General features: G+C 33.9%; 5 protein-coding genes across 7 annotated transcripts in view; all 5 read left to right on the top strand.

The window, feature by feature from the left end:
• The first annotated feature begins 1,563 nt into the window (after positions 1-1,563).
• On the top strand, positions 1,564-2,363 carry LOC111275164 (nuclear transport factor 2B). The gene is made up of 2 exons (XM_022860326.2): positions 1,564-2,094; positions 2,199-2,363. Exons 1-2 carry the CDS (start codon positions 1,792-1,794, stop codon positions 2,271-2,273), a joined length of 378 nt encoding a protein of 125 aa, XP_022716061.2. The 5' UTR covers positions 1,564-1,791; the 3' UTR covers positions 2,274-2,363.
• Positions 2,364-5,003: 2,640 nt separating this feature from the next.
• On the top strand, positions 5,004-7,121 carry PMEPCRA (methylesterase PCR A). The gene is made up of 2 exons (XM_022860325.2): positions 5,004-6,106; positions 6,291-7,121. The coding sequence occupies exons 1-2, from the start codon at positions 5,092-5,094 to the stop codon at positions 6,980-6,982; spliced, it is 1,707 nt and encodes a 568-aa protein (XP_022716060.1). The 5' UTR covers positions 5,004-5,091; the 3' UTR covers positions 6,983-7,121.
• A 1,718-nt stretch (positions 7,122-8,839) lies between these two features.
• On the top strand, positions 8,840-12,209 carry LOC111275165 (CRIB domain-containing protein RIC10-like). 3 transcript variants are annotated; one of them, XM_089755648.1, is made up of 5 exons: positions 8,840-9,457; positions 9,596-9,752; positions 9,916-10,013; positions 10,136-10,235; positions 11,574-12,209. In XM_089755648.1, exons 2-5 carry the CDS (start codon positions 9,695-9,697, stop codon positions 11,777-11,779), a joined length of 462 nt encoding a protein of 153 aa, XP_089611774.1. In that variant the 5' UTR covers positions 8,840-9,457; positions 9,596-9,694; the 3' UTR covers positions 11,780-12,209. The 3 variants fall into 3 exon arrangements, with proteins under 3 accessions (XP_089611774.1, XP_089611775.1, XP_089611773.1); XM_089755649.1 differs by having other exon boundaries at positions 9,599-9,752; XM_089755647.1 differs by having other exon boundaries at positions 8,840-9,752.
• Positions 12,210-12,856: 647 nt separating this feature from the next.
• Positions 12,857-15,369, top strand: LOC111318801 (COBRA-like protein 10). Its single transcript, XM_022921668.2, has 2 exons — positions 12,857-13,762; positions 13,865-15,369. The coding sequence occupies exons 1-2, from the start codon at positions 13,198-13,200 to the stop codon at positions 15,277-15,279; spliced, it is 1,980 nt and encodes a 659-aa protein (XP_022777403.2). The 5' UTR covers positions 12,857-13,197; the 3' UTR covers positions 15,280-15,369.
• Positions 15,370-17,240: 1,871 nt separating this feature from the next.
• Positions 17,241-17,819, top strand: part of LOC111318802 (uncharacterized) — an 834-nt gene continuing 255 nt past the window's right edge. The window contains exon 1 of the mRNA XM_022921669.2: positions 17,241-17,819. This exon is cut by the window's right edge and continues 255 nt beyond it. Coding sequence (XP_022777404.1) covers positions 17,317-17,819 — 503 coding nt within the window. The 5' untranslated portion in view covers positions 17,241-17,316.

Consider the following 17,819-nt stretch of genomic DNA (forward strand, 5'->3'; position numbering starts at 1 on the left):
AAGTATCTAATTGTGGGATTAAGATTACACCTTTATCCAATTGTGTGGCTATAAATGCCCATTTCAGTGTTAGAACCGGTTTCCATTTATTATGTAGTTATGTTGATTTGTAATGGTAAAATAAATCGAAAAAATTTATTATTAAAATCAAATGTAGGACAAATTAACTTTTTTCCCATGATCTTAAAAAACTACAAGAAAATATGAGTTTCTGATTGTGGGATATTTGGATATTATTAGAAATCTTAGAATACCCTCTCAATACTATAAATCAACTTACAAAAAAGCAAAATTTCCAGAGTAATCTAACTTTCCCCCTAACCAAATGTTCCTAAATGCTAAAATGCATAAATTATGTTAATGCGTGGTGCTCAGTATTTGTTGTCTGCCTATAGTTCACTGGGATGGTCAAATTGGCTGGGCATAGGAAACATAAATTTCTTGTCATTTCTTTGTTGTTCCGGACTGTTTGTTTGGCTTTCTTGCATGGAATGCGCTTGATTTTTCATTTTAGTTTTTGCTTCATGTTTTTTTAAGGCTTTGAAAGGTGCTATATTGTGCTTGAACCTGAACTTTTTGAGTTATTTTGGAGGTCATTAAGTTGTCGTCTGTAGGCTGATTAAGAAGAGTGATCTTGTTGACTAGATACTTGTGCTTGAGAACCCACCATCTCAGGGCTATACAACATGAGTCCGCTTGAAGTCGCAGGTAGGTTGAGGCCCAAAGCACCTCCCAGCAGTTGTGCTCCTTGTTCTCAACCAAGAGTGAGGCATGTGAAAAGCCATGAATATGAGACTTGATGCTATACCAAGACTGATGACTAAAGCCCCTTGATTCGGAGTTTTTCAGAGGGTTGCTCAGTGTGTATTATATTTTCAAACGAAAACTTCAAAAGAGCAGGACTTGTTCCTTTGCTCCTTGGAATTTTGGTTGTTGGACTTTGTTGATAATGATAGGTGGAGGGTCTTGGTGTAATGGTAGTAATTCTTTACTGAAGGAAAAAGGAATAGTTTTATATTTTTGGTAACAAAAAGCAGAAATAAAAATGGTATAGCCTCCCCAATGTTTAAAGATTGTAGTTCCATTTGTGTGATAGGATAGCCACCCCTATTCCTAGTAGTCACTTCCAATTAATTAGTTGATTATGAAGATTTGGTTTACTGGCTAAGTGGAGACATGGTATCTAATAAAAACCTCTTCGGTCCATCTACTCTACTGGCATCCATCCAAAGAGGATTAATTGGTAAGCAGAAGGAATATATTCCATACTTTCGGCCCGCCTCCTAGTTCTTCACTTTCTGAATGTTTCTTCACTTTGAGGATTGACTACTGATGAGCAAAGATAGAACCTTTAAACATTCACATAATGTGGCTAAGGAAAAGTGCATTTGGACGGCTAGAAAAGGCTCTGAATTGTGGTGACCTAATTCTTATTTGTTTCCAGGTTGGCATGATGGCATTGCCATTAAGCCTTGAAGGAACATTAAACCCTTTATGCTATTTCAATCCCTATGCAACTTTGCGTATAAATGCAGCGGTACGTGGATTCCCCATCCACCAATTACCATTGCACCCTTCATTTAGTAGGAAGAAATCACTGCCCTTTAAGCTAAAGGCAAATGAAGCGAGGGTACTATAGTCATCTAGTGGTAACCCAGGAGACAGTCCAATGCCATCTTTCCCCTTTCAGTTGCTTATGCTCTTTATGGCATATTCATTTTCCTTATATTTCCATGGCATGGTGACAGCAGAGAAGAAGGGAAGAACCTTTTGAGTATTGGAAGATAACCAATGGAAGAACAAATTGATTTGGTCGGAAAAGCATTTGTTGATCATTACTACCATCTTTTCGATAATGATCGGCCAGCTCTGTCTTCTCTCTACCAGCCTTCCTCCATGTTGACGTTTGAGGGCCAGAAGATACAAGGGGTTGAGGACATCACTGCCAAGCTTAACCAGTTGCCATTTGATCAATGCCGACATGTGGTCAGCACGATCGATTCACAACCTTCTTCTTTCACTGGTGGCATCGTTGTTTTTGTCAGTGGCAGCCTCCAATTGCCTGGAGAGGAGCACCATTTACGCTTCAGCCAGGTTATTTCTTATACTCAAAAAACTTTTGTTTTCACTCCCAATACATTTGCATCTCACATTTTATTGAATTTCTAATTTATAATCATATACATATATTATTACAGATGTTCCACTTAATCCCCGTGCTTCAAGGCAACTTCTTCGTGCAGAATGACATGTTCCGCCTCAATTATGGTTGAATTTTTTTCCCATTCAATCATTTGTGTTGTATACTTATTTCAGTCAATACTGATTTCTCGAATAAAATCGTTCATTCCCTCTTTATATAATTATATTACTCTTTTCTACCAATATCATTTCTTTCACTAAACATTCTGAATCCCATCCACGTGTTTAAACAGAATAATTTTGAATCAAGTGCCAGAATTGGTTTAAATCGTACTCGGGTCCTTTTAAAGCTCCTTGGGCATTGTTATGAGTAATAAGCCCATCTCTCGTCCAAATGGAGAATATTTGGGTTGGATTATGAGTAAAAAGCCCATCTCTATCCTCAATGACAGCCCTCGGATTCTGTATTGTAGCCCATGCCCACTAAAATGAGAAGATATTGTAAAGAAACAGCGTGATTGTATGAAAAATATCTCTCTTGCAAGTTGAAGGAAAAAAGTAGTAAACAAAATCATACACTATTGCAATTTGAAGTTAATAGAGAATGCATTTTTCACTACATTTCATAAAGTTGGCCTTGCTAGTTTGTCGTCTATCTAATAAATTATTTTTCAAAAAGAAATTTAAAGTCTTCGTAGGCTCGTATACAAGTAAAAAATTGAGATGGTATACAAAGTTTGGATGTGTTGCTGGTGGACATCACTTAGTTATATAAACTTTCACTTATTTTTAATCTTTCAATTTGACAAAGTTTGATGTAAAAGAGAAAAGAAGTTAAAAGAAAAAGGACACAAGAAAGATGGAAGAGGATATAAAATTCCATGATGTTGAATTTTATAATGGCTAATTTCAGCAATTCCATGATGACGAGGTTATAAAATACCCAGTTGGATCTTGAAGTGGCAGACATTGTCACGATGATTCCTTGCCTTTTCTAAAGCATCGATCGAAACCTATCTTAATTAATGGATTAATTCAATGCTCTAAAATCCTATTAACGATTAAATAGCTTAATCAATTTTTTTTATATTTGAAATTATCAAAATTTAAATCATAATTATTAAAATTAAAAGAAAAATATTTCATCAACGGTGCACGTATTGTTGGTAACAAAACTAAGCATTGATATATGTGTATACTTCATTTTGTACTCTCGTCATGTATTTTTTTTATTTTGTGTATTAACCATTTTTTTATGTTATTATAATATTCATGATTTGAAATAGACCTGCAAATTTAAATAATAAATAAATTATTAATTTATAAAATAACATTTGATGAGACTAAGAATATCTGAGCGCGTCTAGACTTGATTTTTACAAAACCATTAAACGTTTTCAAATACGAAAGTCAGCTTTCGCTCTTTGTCTACAAGATTGTCAACAGCTTGTAATAACAGTGGCGTGAATCTTTAGGTTTTGTTGAAGAACAAAAGGTTCGAGCATATTCCTGAGCGAGCTAGCCCAAATGTTGCCAGTCAATTTTTACTGCCAACTTTTTGAACCACTAAGCCGTTCCGGGACCCGAAGAAAGCAAAACATGTTTACTAATGTGACTTTTGGCTCAGTTTTTCCAATTTGACAGATGGAGAAACTCTGATAATCTCAAATCCTAGTTAATGATCGCTATCATCGGCGTTCATTACGTTAATTAAATAGTACTTGACACTTTTGACGCGGTGTTATCATTTCATACATTATCCCTTTAATTACTGTATTTATTTATTTATTTTTATATAAAATATCTTGAAAATAAAAAAAATTATAAATATTGAATTTAATTCTTAAACTCGTTAAATGTTATTTTTTTAAATATAATTACATAAATCCGAGTATACCTTTAATTGCTTTACTTGGTGTGATTAAGAAACCCCGTGCTTGAATATCTTATTGAACATTTACGTTATGATTAAATAAATATTAGTAAAAAACATTTTTTTTAAGAAAAAAATAATACATAATACCCTTATTTTAGATAATTAAAATTAATAAAAAAAAAATTAACAATCATTATTTGGATAAAAAGTGAAAAAGAAAGAAATAATTTATTATAATAATTTTTTTCAATTATAACCTTTCATTATTTGTGATTTTAAAACACTTTTAGATAATGATATATTTGTTATCTTGTTTGATTTCATAATTACAACTATATCAATGATTTTTAATTAAGTGAAAAAAAAGATGTTTTATAAATATGTATTGATGAATTTTTTGATCATTACTAAAATTTTAGCACACTCTCACTTTAGCGATATATTCATATAAAAGTTATTAAATATAAAAAATGTAATCACATAAAAATATTACATACTAGTGAATTATAGGTCATTTTTACACCAAACAAAAAGTAATAACATATCACCATATAGTTGTCCAACATAAATTTATTTTACCAAAATAAAAAATAAATATTTCCATTATAAAAAAATAAAATTATTTCAATGAATTAAAAACTTATATAACAAAAAATATGTTTATTCATATTCAACTATTCATCAAAATTAAGTCACCAAAAAATTATAAAAAAAATTTTATATTAAAAGATATATATGAAACTTACTTAAAAAAAAAAATTTAAAAAAAATTACAAAATAATTATGATCTATTTAAGTTTTTTTGATTAATTTTTTATTATTAATAAAAAGACGAACATAATAATCTTTTTATAAAAAAAATTTAAACTTTCATTTCCTTAGCTTTTCTTTCAATTTGAAATATTAAAAAAATTAAATTTATAAAAAAAATAAAAAATAAAAAATAATTTAGTTTTCGTCTCTTTCTCTATCTTTAAATTAAAAATTTATCCAAATAAAAAAAAAAAATTTTTTGTTTCTTTTACTTTCATTTACTTTACTTTCTTTTTCTTCCCTTGCCTCCATCCAAACATATGATAAGGATTATAGGACAAAAGAGCCAAATAGTGCAGATAAGCAGATCAAGCTCAATTACTGCCATGGCTACTAACCATCAGCCTCTGCTAGACAGACCAAAAACCTCTTCCAGTAGGATTCTCCCCCTAATTTTCACTTTGGTTGCTATAATATGCTCAACTGCTTTGGTTACTATTCGTTTTGTTAAATTTAGCTCCTTCGGTACTGCCCTCCCACATCAATTTTGTGAGAGAGCTGTTGACCAAAAATCATGTTCAGCCTTGATCTCAGAAGTAGCCTCAAACAAAACCATGAAAATGAAGGATGTTGATCTACTACAAACCTTCTTAGAGCAATCCAGAGCTCGTATGCAAAATGCCATCAACCTGGCCAAAGACTTCAAGCATCGGATCAACAATCCTGGAGAGCAAGCAGCTTTGGATGATTGCCTGGAGTTGATGGAATCATCCATGGATAGGATCAAGGATTCTATGGTGGCTCTTCGAAGAGGAGATGTCAATTCCCATTCAAATGCTCACGCATGGCTAAGTAGCGTGCTCACTAACCATGTCACATGCTTGGATGGGCTACAAGGGTCAGCTCGGACCCATATGGAGCCAGGGCTCAATGACCTGATATCAAGAGCAAGAACCACCCTGGCCATTTTTGTTTCTGTTTCTCCTAGGAAGAAAAAATTTAATGACCTATTGATTGATGGATTTCCTTCATGGGTCAGCAGCAAGGATCGAAAGCTTTTACAGGCTTCGCCTAATGAAATTAAGGCCAATGTGGTGGTGGCCAAGGATGGGAGTGGCAACTACAAGACGGTAGCGGAGGCTGTGGCAGCAGCGCCAGATAAAAGCAAGACCAGGTACATAATTTATGTGAAAAAGGGTATTTATAAAGAAAATGTTGAAATAGCAAAGAAAAAGAAGAATTTGATGATTGTTGGTGATGGGATGAATTCAACGATTATCACCGGTAGCCTAAATGTTATTGATGGATCTACAACCTTCAAATCAGCCACTGTTGGTAAAGATCTTCTCCTTTTTTTTCTTTTTGGATAATTAAATATAGTAATTATATCCTTCGTTAATCTTATGAACACATATTCCTTTCATATATTCCTCTCGTGACTATCTTTTTCATTCTTTGATGTCGATATTTCCCTGCTAACACTATATGGGCTATGGCTTATTTGCTTTTGCCAATACAGCGGCTGTTGGTGATGGATTTGTGGCCCAAGACATATGGTTCCAAAACACAGCTGGGCCACAAAAGCATCAAGCAGTGGCTCTCCGTGTTGGAGCCGATCAATCTGTTATAAACCGCTGCCAGATCGATGCTTACCAAGACACGCTTTACGCCCACTCCAACCGCCAATTCTACAGAGAGTCCTATATTACTGGCACGGTGGACTTCATATTTGGTAATGCAGCTGTGGTGTTCCAAAACTGCAAACTCGTGGCCCGGAAGCCCATGGATTCACAATCAAATATGGTGACCGCCCAAGGCAGAATCGACCCAAACCAAAACACTGGGACTTCGATCCAAAGCTGTAATATAATAGCAAGTGCTGATCTTGAGCCTGTTAAAGCCTCCATCAAGTCTTATTTGGGCCGGCCCTGGAAGGAGTATTCAAGAACTGCTGTGATGCAATCCTACATTGGTGACCACATTGACCCTGCAGGGTGGTCAGTTTGGAGTGGGGATTTTGCATTGAAGACATTGTACTATGGGGAGTACATGAACAGGGGCCCTGGAGCTGGAACTAACAACCGAGTGAAATGGCCAGGCTATCAGGTCATTACTAGCCCGGAAGAGGCCAAAAAATTCACCGTGGCTGAGCTCATACAAGGAGGATCCTGGTTGAAATCTACTGGAGTGGCTTTTACAGAAGGGCTGTAGAAATAGCTAGGCCTCTTTCAACTTTATCTGTTTTCTTTTGAATAAATGAAAGTTCACCATCATCCCTTTTACTGCAGTATATTTTGCCAATGTACTAACATGAGTTTATGGTTCAATGAAGCTCTAGCTCATTAATTAATCGATTGCTTTGAAGCAAGGGTATAAGAATTTGCTGCTATCTTACTCATCCACTGAACTAAATCGGATGGAAACCGTTTACTAACCTTAGTTTAGAGATTTGCTGGGTACTCCACTTGTTAAATTTGGGCTACAATTTTTATAAAAACAATTCAGATTTTTTTTTTAAAAAAATAGTAACATGAGAATAGAAAAAGGATTTGCAAGTAACACACATATATTATTCAACACCCTTTGCATAATCAAATTTGTTCACTGCTCAGATCATCAGAATAGAATGTCAGGATTAGCAATATTTAAAAACTCACCTGTTCATTTTAAATGTGAGAAGCACATTACTATATCACGAAACCATTAAATAAAGCTGTGTTTCATTCTAAGAGATAGCGGCGCCTAACGTGGCTGCAACAATCAACATTTCTTGGCATAATTAATCTAAATTACCTAAGCAGATATTGTGGTTTCCAAAGAAAAAGCTCGGAGATTTAGCTGTATTAGATTGCAAGATGATTTGGTTACAAGCAGAGTAGGAATATTATAATGCCCCCAGAGGAATTTTGTAAGCAAATTGAGAGGAAGACACTGTTAAAAATCAGATTAAAAAATTTCCAAGAATTTACATTCATATCAAAACCAGAAATCTTTTTAAAGACATGAATATCCATGTGAGTGGCACGAAAGACAAATCAAAATGCCTTGACAGTTGTGAAAGATAAGTTTCTGTTAGTGTACCAAATAAAATGACTGATTCTTTGGTGGTGTTTGACTTTTGATAGATTTTTCCCGTTCTTGGTGGTGTTTGGTAGTGTACCAAATAAAATTAATGATTCTTTAGAGATTTTTTTCCACCCAGAAGTTGAAATATGTCTTGATTTATTCTTTTTAATTTTAATGGTAATATTGACATTTTGGTGGGTAAAATTTACAATCTTTTAGGAAGAATAAACAAAATTGAGTGCTTCTATTTGCAAATTTTTTTTGATATCTTTTTTTTTTTTTTTCATAAGAGTGCTTCTAAACATATCTTAAATAATGCTTTATGTACCCCTCAATTTTTATAATAAAATTATTTTTAAATAAAATAATTTAATTATCCTTTAATAAATTATGTTTTTAACTCTCGTACACTTATTTTGTAAAAGCTTATGGAAATAAATTTTTGGTAATCTTTGAAAGTTTATGAAAATCTACTAAGCTTTGAAAGGTTTATGTAAATTTAAATTCATAAGCCTCTAAAACCTTACAAAAATGAATTTTCATTAAGTTTAAGAAATTTGCACAAATTTATTCCCATAATACATTATTTTAAGAAAAAAATCACAAATACAAATTCCTTTAAAACAAATTTTAAAAGTTTTTGAATTTATTTTTAAAAATTGTTGGATTTACGAATCTGAAAATTAATAAAAACTTTAAAAATTTTTTGGATTTATAAATTAAAAATTTTTTTAAAATTTTTAAATTTAAAAATAAAAAATTAAATAATAATTAAATAATTTTATTTAAAAATAATTAAAAAAAAAAGAAAATAGAAGTTCCCAACAAAATTGCGTTTGAGTTAACAAGACAAGTTCAAAACTGCAGCTGTTGTCTATGAAACTGCAAAAGTATAATTTTTTTTTTCTCTCTCACATCTCTTTCTGGTTTTTGCCCGCATTTTAAGAAAGAGTACTTGCATTTTCTTTTAGAGTAGCCTTAAAAGGACATAAAATACCTGAGTTCCGCACTTTACTTGCTCCTAATGAAAAGCAACCTAAACCCCGCAACAAATATTGTCATAATCTTGCGTTTCATAACCAAACTAAAAAAGCCACCACCCGATTTTTTATGTCCTGACTCGTTTCTTTGTTGTTTTGGTCTTTTGAGACGCACATCTCACCTTTCGTTTTTGAAGGTTCTTATTATTTTTCATTTCATGGCCCTCCACCTTCTCTTCTATTCCCTTTAGAACCCTCTTCTCCTCATTCTCTTCAAGCCGCCATTTTCCTTCGTTTGCTTGGAATTTCTATTCTTTCTCTTCCTTCCCTGTTTGTTTCTTTAAAAGGGTTATTTGTTTCCTCTTAGAGGTTTCTTTCTTTTTTTTTTTTTTTGTGCATGTTTTATCCATTTATCAGAAGTGATGGCAAACAAGACGAAGAATGGAACTTTGCATCAATGCTTGGAGGAGATGGAGGAGAAGTTGCTTCTCTCTTGAATCTTCCAGCTATCATCATCACCATAGCTTATAGGCACATTAAAATTGTTTATTTTTACTCTTAAAAGTTGGTATCTTTCATCGATGTATCATCATAATAATTTGCTCTAGTTTCAAGGATAGATACCAAGCTTGTTTCACGGGTAATATAGTTCCTCAATCACATATAATTACTCCTATGATACGCAGCAACTTTTTGTCCTTTTGTATTGTTTTTGTGTTTTTGGTGATTATAAAAGGCTTAAAGCAACAAGCCATATCTAAGTACAGCTACTTTGCAGCAGGCAAAAGTACAATCTCTCCACATTTACCTAGAGGTTTCCTTCAACATTCTATCATTCTTTGAACTGGCTGTTCCGTCGTGTTCCTAGTCCACTATCATGGGTACCAAGATAAAAGGGATCTATAAAAGTTTCAAATATATTTCCCAAATCTTTGGTGAGGCCCTTTCTGTCTCTTTCTATATACATTTCTGTGTGTATGCATATGTAAATATATGAAATATGAGTATACTTGAGCATGTTTCCTGGGTAACTTTTGTGTTTTATTATGGGTTTTGATTGCTTTGGAACTGAGGTGGGAAATGATATTGTTGTTGTAGTTGTCAAGGAGCGAGAGATGGAAATTGGGTATCCGACAGATGTTAAACATGTGGCACACATTGGTTGGGATGGCCCTTCTGGCACTGCACCCAGTTGGGTATGTTGTCTACATCTTTGAGTATCTTTTATCTCTACTCTGTTCAATAGTTTGATTGAGTATATGCCAAAGTGTGCTGTGTTTATCTCTTAATTGTTGCCTTGGCCTGGAACTTAATGCAGATGAATGAATTCAAGACCGGCCCTGATTTCACAGCAACATCCATCGATAACTCCAGAAGTTCTAATCCTACACCTTTTTCATCAACATGGTCCTCTCAAGGCATGTTTTCTCTCAATTTACCGGATCTTCTTGATATAATAAATTGTTTCAAAATGATATACTAATTTGAATGCACGTTTATGTGTAAATAAATAATTAGACAAGAATATGCAATTCAGAGAAAAGGATGTAAAGCTAATTATTTATTTATACTTCTAAATTATGTATCCCTGATGCATTGCCTGGAATCATGTGGAGAGTTCATAATAATACAATAGAAAAATAGGGCCCTTTCACGGGTCACATTGATAAGGGAAAATGGTTTTTGTCCCAACTTCTTTTGTTTCCATGACATGGAGAAAGTTTTTTAGATTATTTTCTCCCAAGAAGAGTTTGGCTCTTCTATCACGGGAGAAAACTTCCATATCAAGGGGAATCTATAGGCTACTTGTCTTTCGATGGTCCCTTGCAATAATTTTACTGGCTCTATAACTCGCCTTCTATAGTTTTGGTTTCATATGTTTTAATAAGAAATTTTTTAGAGCACTATTTAATTAGTTGATATGTTCTGTCTTAAAGCTGTTAAGCATTTAAGTTTTGGTGATATTTGGCAACCAAGGAAGCTGTATGAATGTTATTGAGTGGGATGCTTGGATCATTACCAACCTATATTAAATCAAATATCTTTCAGATTCAAAGGGAATTATATCAGATTCTAATAACATAATTCAAATTAAACTAAGGTCTGAATGTGATCCATGAAAACTATTTTTTGTGCAAAATATTGCAAGGAAATATTCTGGTAATAACTTAGGTGTTGCTCGGTAACTCTGTCTAGTTTATCCAAAGAAGAAAACCAACCAGCAGGTTTTGTCTTTTTTTTGATGATTTGGCCGAGTAAGAATTGATATGAGGACTGTCCCTTTGGCATTGAGCCCTTGACTAGGTATGATTTACTGGATCAAGCCTTCAATAAAAGTGCTTAAATTTAACGCCAGATATGGATATGTGAACTTTTGTTTCCTAAAAGCTAAATATGCCTTCTTGCAAATGTCATAGATATGATGTTGACAGTGAAAATTCTTAATTTTATTATTCCCTCTTGATAAAGAAGAGAACTTCATGGAACTGATTCACCTTTCCATGTTGGGTAAAAGTTTCAGTTTGGAAAGATGTCCTGGGGTTTACTTTTTTGTTTTCTCTCCTGGTTTTGGTGATATATGTGAGTGTGAGGTTTTTCTGTGTTAGTATTAGCAGTTTCACATTCAAATGGTTGCCAATAAATTACACCTAAGACAATGGTCATTTACATTTTTTTTTTTTTATGGAAACGACAGTCAATAACCTTGTTAAAACTAATATAACATTCTGATCAGGCATTTCTTTATTTTGTAACAGATTTTGAGCTATCAATGGGATGCCAACCTGCAACAGAGATGATGCGAAACCTGTCATCCACGGATCTCCCAAATATTCCTAATAAACAAAAACGGAAAAAGAAAAGTACTTCCTCCCTCAAGTCTTCCTCCTCAAAATCTTCACGAACATCAAAGACCAAGGCTACATATAGTCAATTGGGTTCATCAGCAGACCTTGAAATTTAGAGATCATCATGTAAGATTGTAGCTTTTGATTTGAACTGATCAACTATCAATATGCACAGAACAGATTGCAGAAGTTCCTATCAGGACACAAGATTATATTCATGAAGACAACAAAGAAGTATAGCAATTTGAACAAAGTTTGTGTAAATTAGAATATATTTTTATTTAAAAAAGGATAAAACTAAAATTAGGTGTGGGTGATAATGTGAACAAAAAAGAATGATCAATGACCAAGGATGAGACTTATATACAGGCAGAAGAAAATTTTTTGGCTCACAACAAGGACCTAGTCATGCAGGTAGTTGTATTGAAGTTGTGTTGGTGTAAAGTTTTGCTAATTCAGATTATTGGGTTCGAACAGGTTTGTAAAGGAATCAAATTATTTTATCGTTATGGATGAAATGTAATCTATTTAGGATGCTGACTTCCAACCCTTCCAAGTTCATTTCACATTCAAGAATTTTATAAAGGTTTGTTTGGAAATAGTTACCTTTGGAATGTATAAGAGCATTTTCTTCTTCACCTGTAGAGATGATGCAATGAAATTTCAATGCTAGCTTCATCTTTGACTTTTGCCACCAGTTACCTTGGCCAAAAAAAAAATCTGGCTGGTTGCAACGATCTCATAAAATCTACCATAAACATAACACGTTTACAGTTTTAACAAGTTTTACCTTGGGAATATAAGAATCTGTTGATGAATTCAGTCTCAAGGTATAAGGCTATAAGCCTTTTCCTCTTAAGCCATGAATCAGTTCAAGAACCTTCCTATGCATTTGCCTTTTCCCATTAATGAATTCATTCTCATTGTATGAGGCTATAAACTTTATTAATGCATTTGCTTATGAAAATTAGTTAAGCTAATGGAAACCAGTGTGCGGACTGACTAATCAAATGTTATAGCCTATAACCATTGAACAGACCTGAATTTTAGACAATAGCTGCAGGAAAATAAGAGAGTCGGAAGAGAGAATTTATCCCAAAAAAAAAAGAGAGAGAAACAAGTCAGGGGAGAGAGGAAAACAACTTGAACATTTGTCAAGTACTAATGGTTTTTGAGTCATTTACTAAATACTTGAATTACGAATTTAAATGACAGTTAATGCATCCCCGCCAAATACATCGCTAACTTAGTGGAGGAGGTTTCTGCTGACTTAGTCTACATTAATTCTGTCAGCAGCATCCAAAATTTGGTTTCCTCCTTACTCTTTCTCTCAATCTCTCCTCTGTCACATGCACTTACGCTGCAAATTCTGAAACAATTCATTGGTAGAATCCAGTGTCACAAACAGTTTCCCATTAGAGTTTCAAATATCCTTTGTTTGATCTAAGATTAAGTAATTGCTGGGAGTAGAACCAATGGTTTTTCTCTGATTTTTTATCCCCCTTTTTCTTTTGGTTATCAAAACTAGAAAGATATGAAATTGTCATGGAAAGTATTAGCCTTCATGTTATTTCTGTTTCATTCCACAAATCACTTTTGTTTAGCCCAAGATTATGATACCGATCAATCTGAGCCACAACAACCTACCCTTCCCAAGGGGCACGATCATTGTAACGGAATTTTCCTTTCGTACAATTTCGTCTCCAGGACAAAAGAATATCCGCATGTGAGGAATGTTTCAGCTCAAGCCTGGGCCTTTAAATCCACAGTCACAATAATAAACTTGGGAACACATGTGCTGCAGGCCTGGAAGATATTCATTGGGTTTCAATACAACGAGATATTAGTTTCAGCAGATGGAGCAGTTTTAGTGAATGGTGCGGATTTTCCAGCTCCTGTTGGCAATGGAACTTACCTCTCAGGATATCCTCAGTCTGATCTAGAAACATCGATCGACACAGCGGGTGATTTAAACCAAATTCAGGTGCAAGTTGAATTGAGTGGCACACAGTTTGGTCTGAGGCCAAATATGATTCCAATGCCTAAGACGATAAAACTTGTAAATGATGGATACAAATGCCCAGCACCGATTCATCGCAGTGAGTACTTAAAAGCCCTCTTTGTCTTTGTTTCTTTCAATAGTTTCCCTTTGCTTTAAACTTAGGCATAACAACGAAAAAAATTGTGTTGTTCATCCACAGAGACCTCAATGTACGTTTGTTGTGTTAGGAACCCAAAATATAAGGCTGAAGAAACAAAAACAAAGTTCTTGCCACGCCAAAAAGGTGACCTTTTGATTTCTTACGATGTTACTCAAGCCTATGGAAATAACTACCTTGCTCAGGTGACGATAGAGAACAACAACCCTTTGGGGCGTCTTGATCATTGGAACTTGACTTGGGAGTGGATGAGAGGGGAATTTATATACTCAATGAAAGGAGCTTATGTGCGGGAAGTGGACTCTAGAGGCTGTCTGTATGGCCTGGCAGGGCAATACTACCAAGAAATGGATTTTTCTAAAGTTTTGAACTGCCAGAAAAAGCCTATCATTTTTGACTTGCCTGCGGAGAAAGCAAATGACACCGAGTTGGGAAAGATACCGAATTGTTGCAGAAATGGTACGCTTTTGCCAGTCACCATGGATGGAAGCAAATCCAAATCAGTTTTCCAGGTGCAAGTTTTCAAAATTCCACCTGATTTGAACAGAACAGCTATATACCCTCCTCAAAAGTGGAAAATTGTAGGAGTTCTTAATCCAGATTACAAATGTGGACCCCCGATAAGGGTGGATCCTACACAGTTCCCTGATCCCAATGGACTTCAAGCTATAAAAATTGCACTTGCAAGCTGGCAAGTGGTTTGCAACATCTCACGGCCAACGAAAGGCAATTTTAGATGTTGTGTATCCTTCTCAGCTTATTATAATGAGTCTGTCATACCTTGCGACACTTGTGCGTGTGGTTGTGAAGATGCAGTAAAATGCAATCCAAATAAACCGGCAATGCTTCTTCCAGCAGAGGCCCTTCTTGTTCCCTTTGCAAACAGGTCTGTAAAAGCCAGAGCTTGGGCAGCAGTTAAACATTTTCCCGTCCCCAAGCCATTGCCTTGTGGTGACAATTGTGGAGTTAGCATAAATTGGCACATCACTTCGGATTACAAACAAGGATGGGCGGCTCGAATCACCCTTTTCAACTGGAAAAGAATCAACTTTGAAAATTGGTTCACTGCAGTTCAGTTAGAGAAAGCTGGTGGTGGGTATGAAAAGCTCTACTCTTTCAACGGAACGTTACTAAGAAAGCTCAACAACACAATCTTCATCCAAGGCCTACCAGGGTTGAATTATTTGATGGGAGAGATGAATGGTTCAAACCCGAAAATAGATCCCAATGTGCCAGGAAAACAGCAATCTGTCATTTCCTTTAAAAAGAAGAACAGACCAGTGCTCAATATAGCGAAAGGAGATGGATTTCCATCGAGGGTCCTTTTCAATGGGGAAGAGTGCGCACTTCCTACACGCATTCCAATTGGAAATGGAAACCGATTCAGTGCAAATTTGGTGCTACTGCTTCTTTGCACAATTGTGAGCTTCTTGTTGATAGAAATTATTCTCAAGTGAGGATTCAGGGTTTTCTTTCTTCCCTTAGTATCACTCACTCTTCATTTATTCGCTAGGAAGGCAGACAGTTCAACTCCATGACACAGAAGCTTAGAGCTAATACTTAATTGTAAACATTTCATAGTTCAGATTTTACTTTAGTTTCATAATTCATATCATTTCAATTTGACTTCAGCTGATAGAGAAGACAACGCGCATATATTGCTAATGGTTTTCATAATTAGGTTTTAACCGAATTAAATGATAAAAGCAATTTAATTCAATTAATAAGTTTGTTAACAAAATAATTTTATAATAATTTTGATTTTCAATTAATTTGATTTAAAAACTGAATTAACTGAATTAATTAAAATATAACATAATTCAAATACAAAATTAAAAAATATATGAAATAGATTATTTAATTTTATAAGTTGTTAAAATTTTTAACATAATATTTTGGTTTTTGAATATTTTGTTAGTTAATTTTATTTAATTTGTTTAAAATACGAAAAATTAAGAGTTTAAAATATAATTTAATTTAAATGTATTTATTATTTAATTAGTTAAAAAAATTAATTGAATTATTCGAATTAAATTTGATCAATAAATTTTAAAATTTTATATATTTAATTCAATTAATAAAAATAAAATAAAATAATTTTATTAATTTGATTTTAAATAATTTAATTTAAAATTAATTGACCGACTGAAAGTAATTTTGATCAAAGAGAAGGGTTGATACTGGGTCTTGAACCTACGGGTTTGTTGCCCATTTCTCCTTTGCTGGATACTTGTTAAAATGTTTGCTATGCTCATACCCAGTAGGAAATTGACAGAAGCCCCAAACAATGAGGCTTTTGAAGGCCCGTTTTACCCCAAATTTTCTCTTAAAAAATATATAGGCCCAATTTACTACTTCCCTCACAGTTTCGATGTATCATGTATGCCTATGGTTTATACAAGTACAACTTGCTTCCTCTGCCGTAATGCCGAAGAATCCAGATATAAAAAAATTTTAAAATACAGCTGACAGATTTAGATATTTTTTGGGACGTTTCTATTTATATTATATATAAAAATTTGATGATAGATTTATTAATTTTATTTAGGGACTATTAAAAAGAGTTTAGGAGAAACTAAAAGTTTGGCATTAATGGAAAGTAGAAACATTGGAAACAGGGTTGCTAGGGCAGAATCTTAAAACAATCAGTATGGTTGATAGCACTATATTTGGCAAGAGAGAAAATTTCCAAAGTGTAGGTGTAAATTGAAGTCAACCAAACACTCTGTTTAATGAGATGGTGGATGATATTAGTGCACTTCTAAACTACTTACGAAAAATTTGAATGTCTCCATTTCAGAAATTAGGTTCTCTATGAGAAACAGTCCTTTGCAACTACATAATTGTAGTACTTGATAATTGTTACTCGTACTATATATAACTTTTTATTCATGCTTGTTTACATAGGTGGCATGCATTAAATCCTAATGTGTTAGAGATGAGTGAAATTTTAACTATCTTTATAAAAAAAAAAAAAAAAAACAAAATTTCTTCAATAGACCAGTAAATGTCTAGATTTCCTTATGAATTGAATGATTTTTTTCTTTTAAAATTTCTCAAAATTTAACAACATCATATATTAATTCAAGGATTCAACCGAATTTATATTTTTCATGTAGCATTGATAATGACAATAATGTTGGGTTTCCGTACAAGGTGACGATCCAGAGCAAACGCAAATAAAACAAAATTCTAACCGTCCTCCATTTACAATTAATGAATATTTTAAAATTCTGACATTGCTTTCATCTCCATTGCCAAGGAAAAAAAAAAAAAAAAGCGCAAATATGAGACAGCCGCACATTACGATAATACTCACATCACTAATCTATCCCCTTGAAATTACCAATCCCCAAGTTCATCATTTTCCACCTTCTTATGGAAGTATTCGCCAAACTGTTAATCATATATTCATATATTCATCTTTTCACCTTAATTTAAAGTACAATAGATCAAACTCATGACTGTTCCATTTATAGCAAAAGTTTTAAGTCATGGGAAAATGGAAAATCTGCTGTGCAGTGACAGCGGTTTTGTTCATCATTGTCGTAGTGGTTTTAGTTACCTTGTGCTTCACTCTGTTTAAACCTAAAGACCCCAAGATCACTCCTCAGTCTGTTACCCTTGAAAGCATTCATTTGGTAGTTTTCCCAGTTGTAAAGGGAAACGTTTCATTGGGATTAGAAGTCACGGTTGATAATCCAAATTACGGAGGCTTTAAGTACAGAAATAGTACAGCTTATATATTTTATCGTGGAAATTTAGTGGCAGAAGCTCCAATCGAAAATGACTCGATCTCAGCTCGAGCAAAGCATAATATTAGCACAAAAGTGATCATCTTTGCAGAAAAGTTGGGAACGGATGGTAATTTCGTGATCGATATTTTAAGTGGGATTCTCAATTTTACTTCATCAACGATCTTGCATGGAAAAGTGAACGTGTTCAACATCCTCAAGTTGAAAGCTTCAAGCAGCAGCAGCTGTAACATCTCCGTTTT

This window comes from Durio zibethinus, chromosome 26 (assembly GCF_047325235.1).
Source record: "Durio zibethinus cultivar Kanyao isolate XHJ-2024 chromosome 26, ASM4732523v1, whole genome shotgun sequence".
NCBI lineage: Eukaryota > Viridiplantae > Streptophyta > Magnoliopsida > Malvales > Malvaceae > Durio > Durio zibethinus.

Excerpts from the sequence above, each read along its gene's own strand:
- LOC111275164 (XM_022860326.2), top strand. The coding sequence starts at position 1,792 with ATGGAAGAACAAATTGATTTGGTCGGAAAAGCATTTGTTGATCATTAC. Across the intron at positions 2,095-2,198 it reads ACCATTTACGCTTCAGCCAG|ATGTTCCACTTAATCCCCGT; the intron begins GTTATTTCTTAT and ends ATATTATTACAG.
- LOC111318801 (XM_022921668.2), top strand. The coding sequence starts at position 13,198 with ATGAAATTGTCATGGAAAGTATTAGCCTTCATGTTATTTCTGTTTCAT. Across the intron at positions 13,763-13,864 it reads CCCAGCACCGATTCATCGCA|AGACCTCAATGTACGTTTGT; the intron begins GTGAGTACTTAA and ends GTTCATCCACAG.
- LOC111275165 (XM_089755647.1), top strand. The coding sequence starts at position 9,695 with ATGGGTACCAAGATAAAAGGGATCTATAAAAGTTTCAAATATATTTCC. Across the intron at positions 10,014-10,135 it reads CTGGCACTGCACCCAGTTGG|ATGAATGAATTCAAGACCGG; the intron begins GTATGTTGTCTA and ends AACTTAATGCAG. Across the intron at positions 10,236-11,573 it reads ATCAACATGGTCCTCTCAAG|ATTTTGAGCTATCAATGGGA; the intron begins GCATGTTTTCTC and ends ATTTTGTAACAG.
- PMEPCRA (XM_022860325.2), top strand. The coding sequence starts at position 5,092 with ATGATAAGGATTATAGGACAAAAGAGCCAAATAGTGCAGATAAGCAGA. Across the intron at positions 6,107-6,290 it reads CTTCAAATCAGCCACTGTTG|CGGCTGTTGGTGATGGATTT; the intron begins GTAAAGATCTTC and ends TTGCCAATACAG.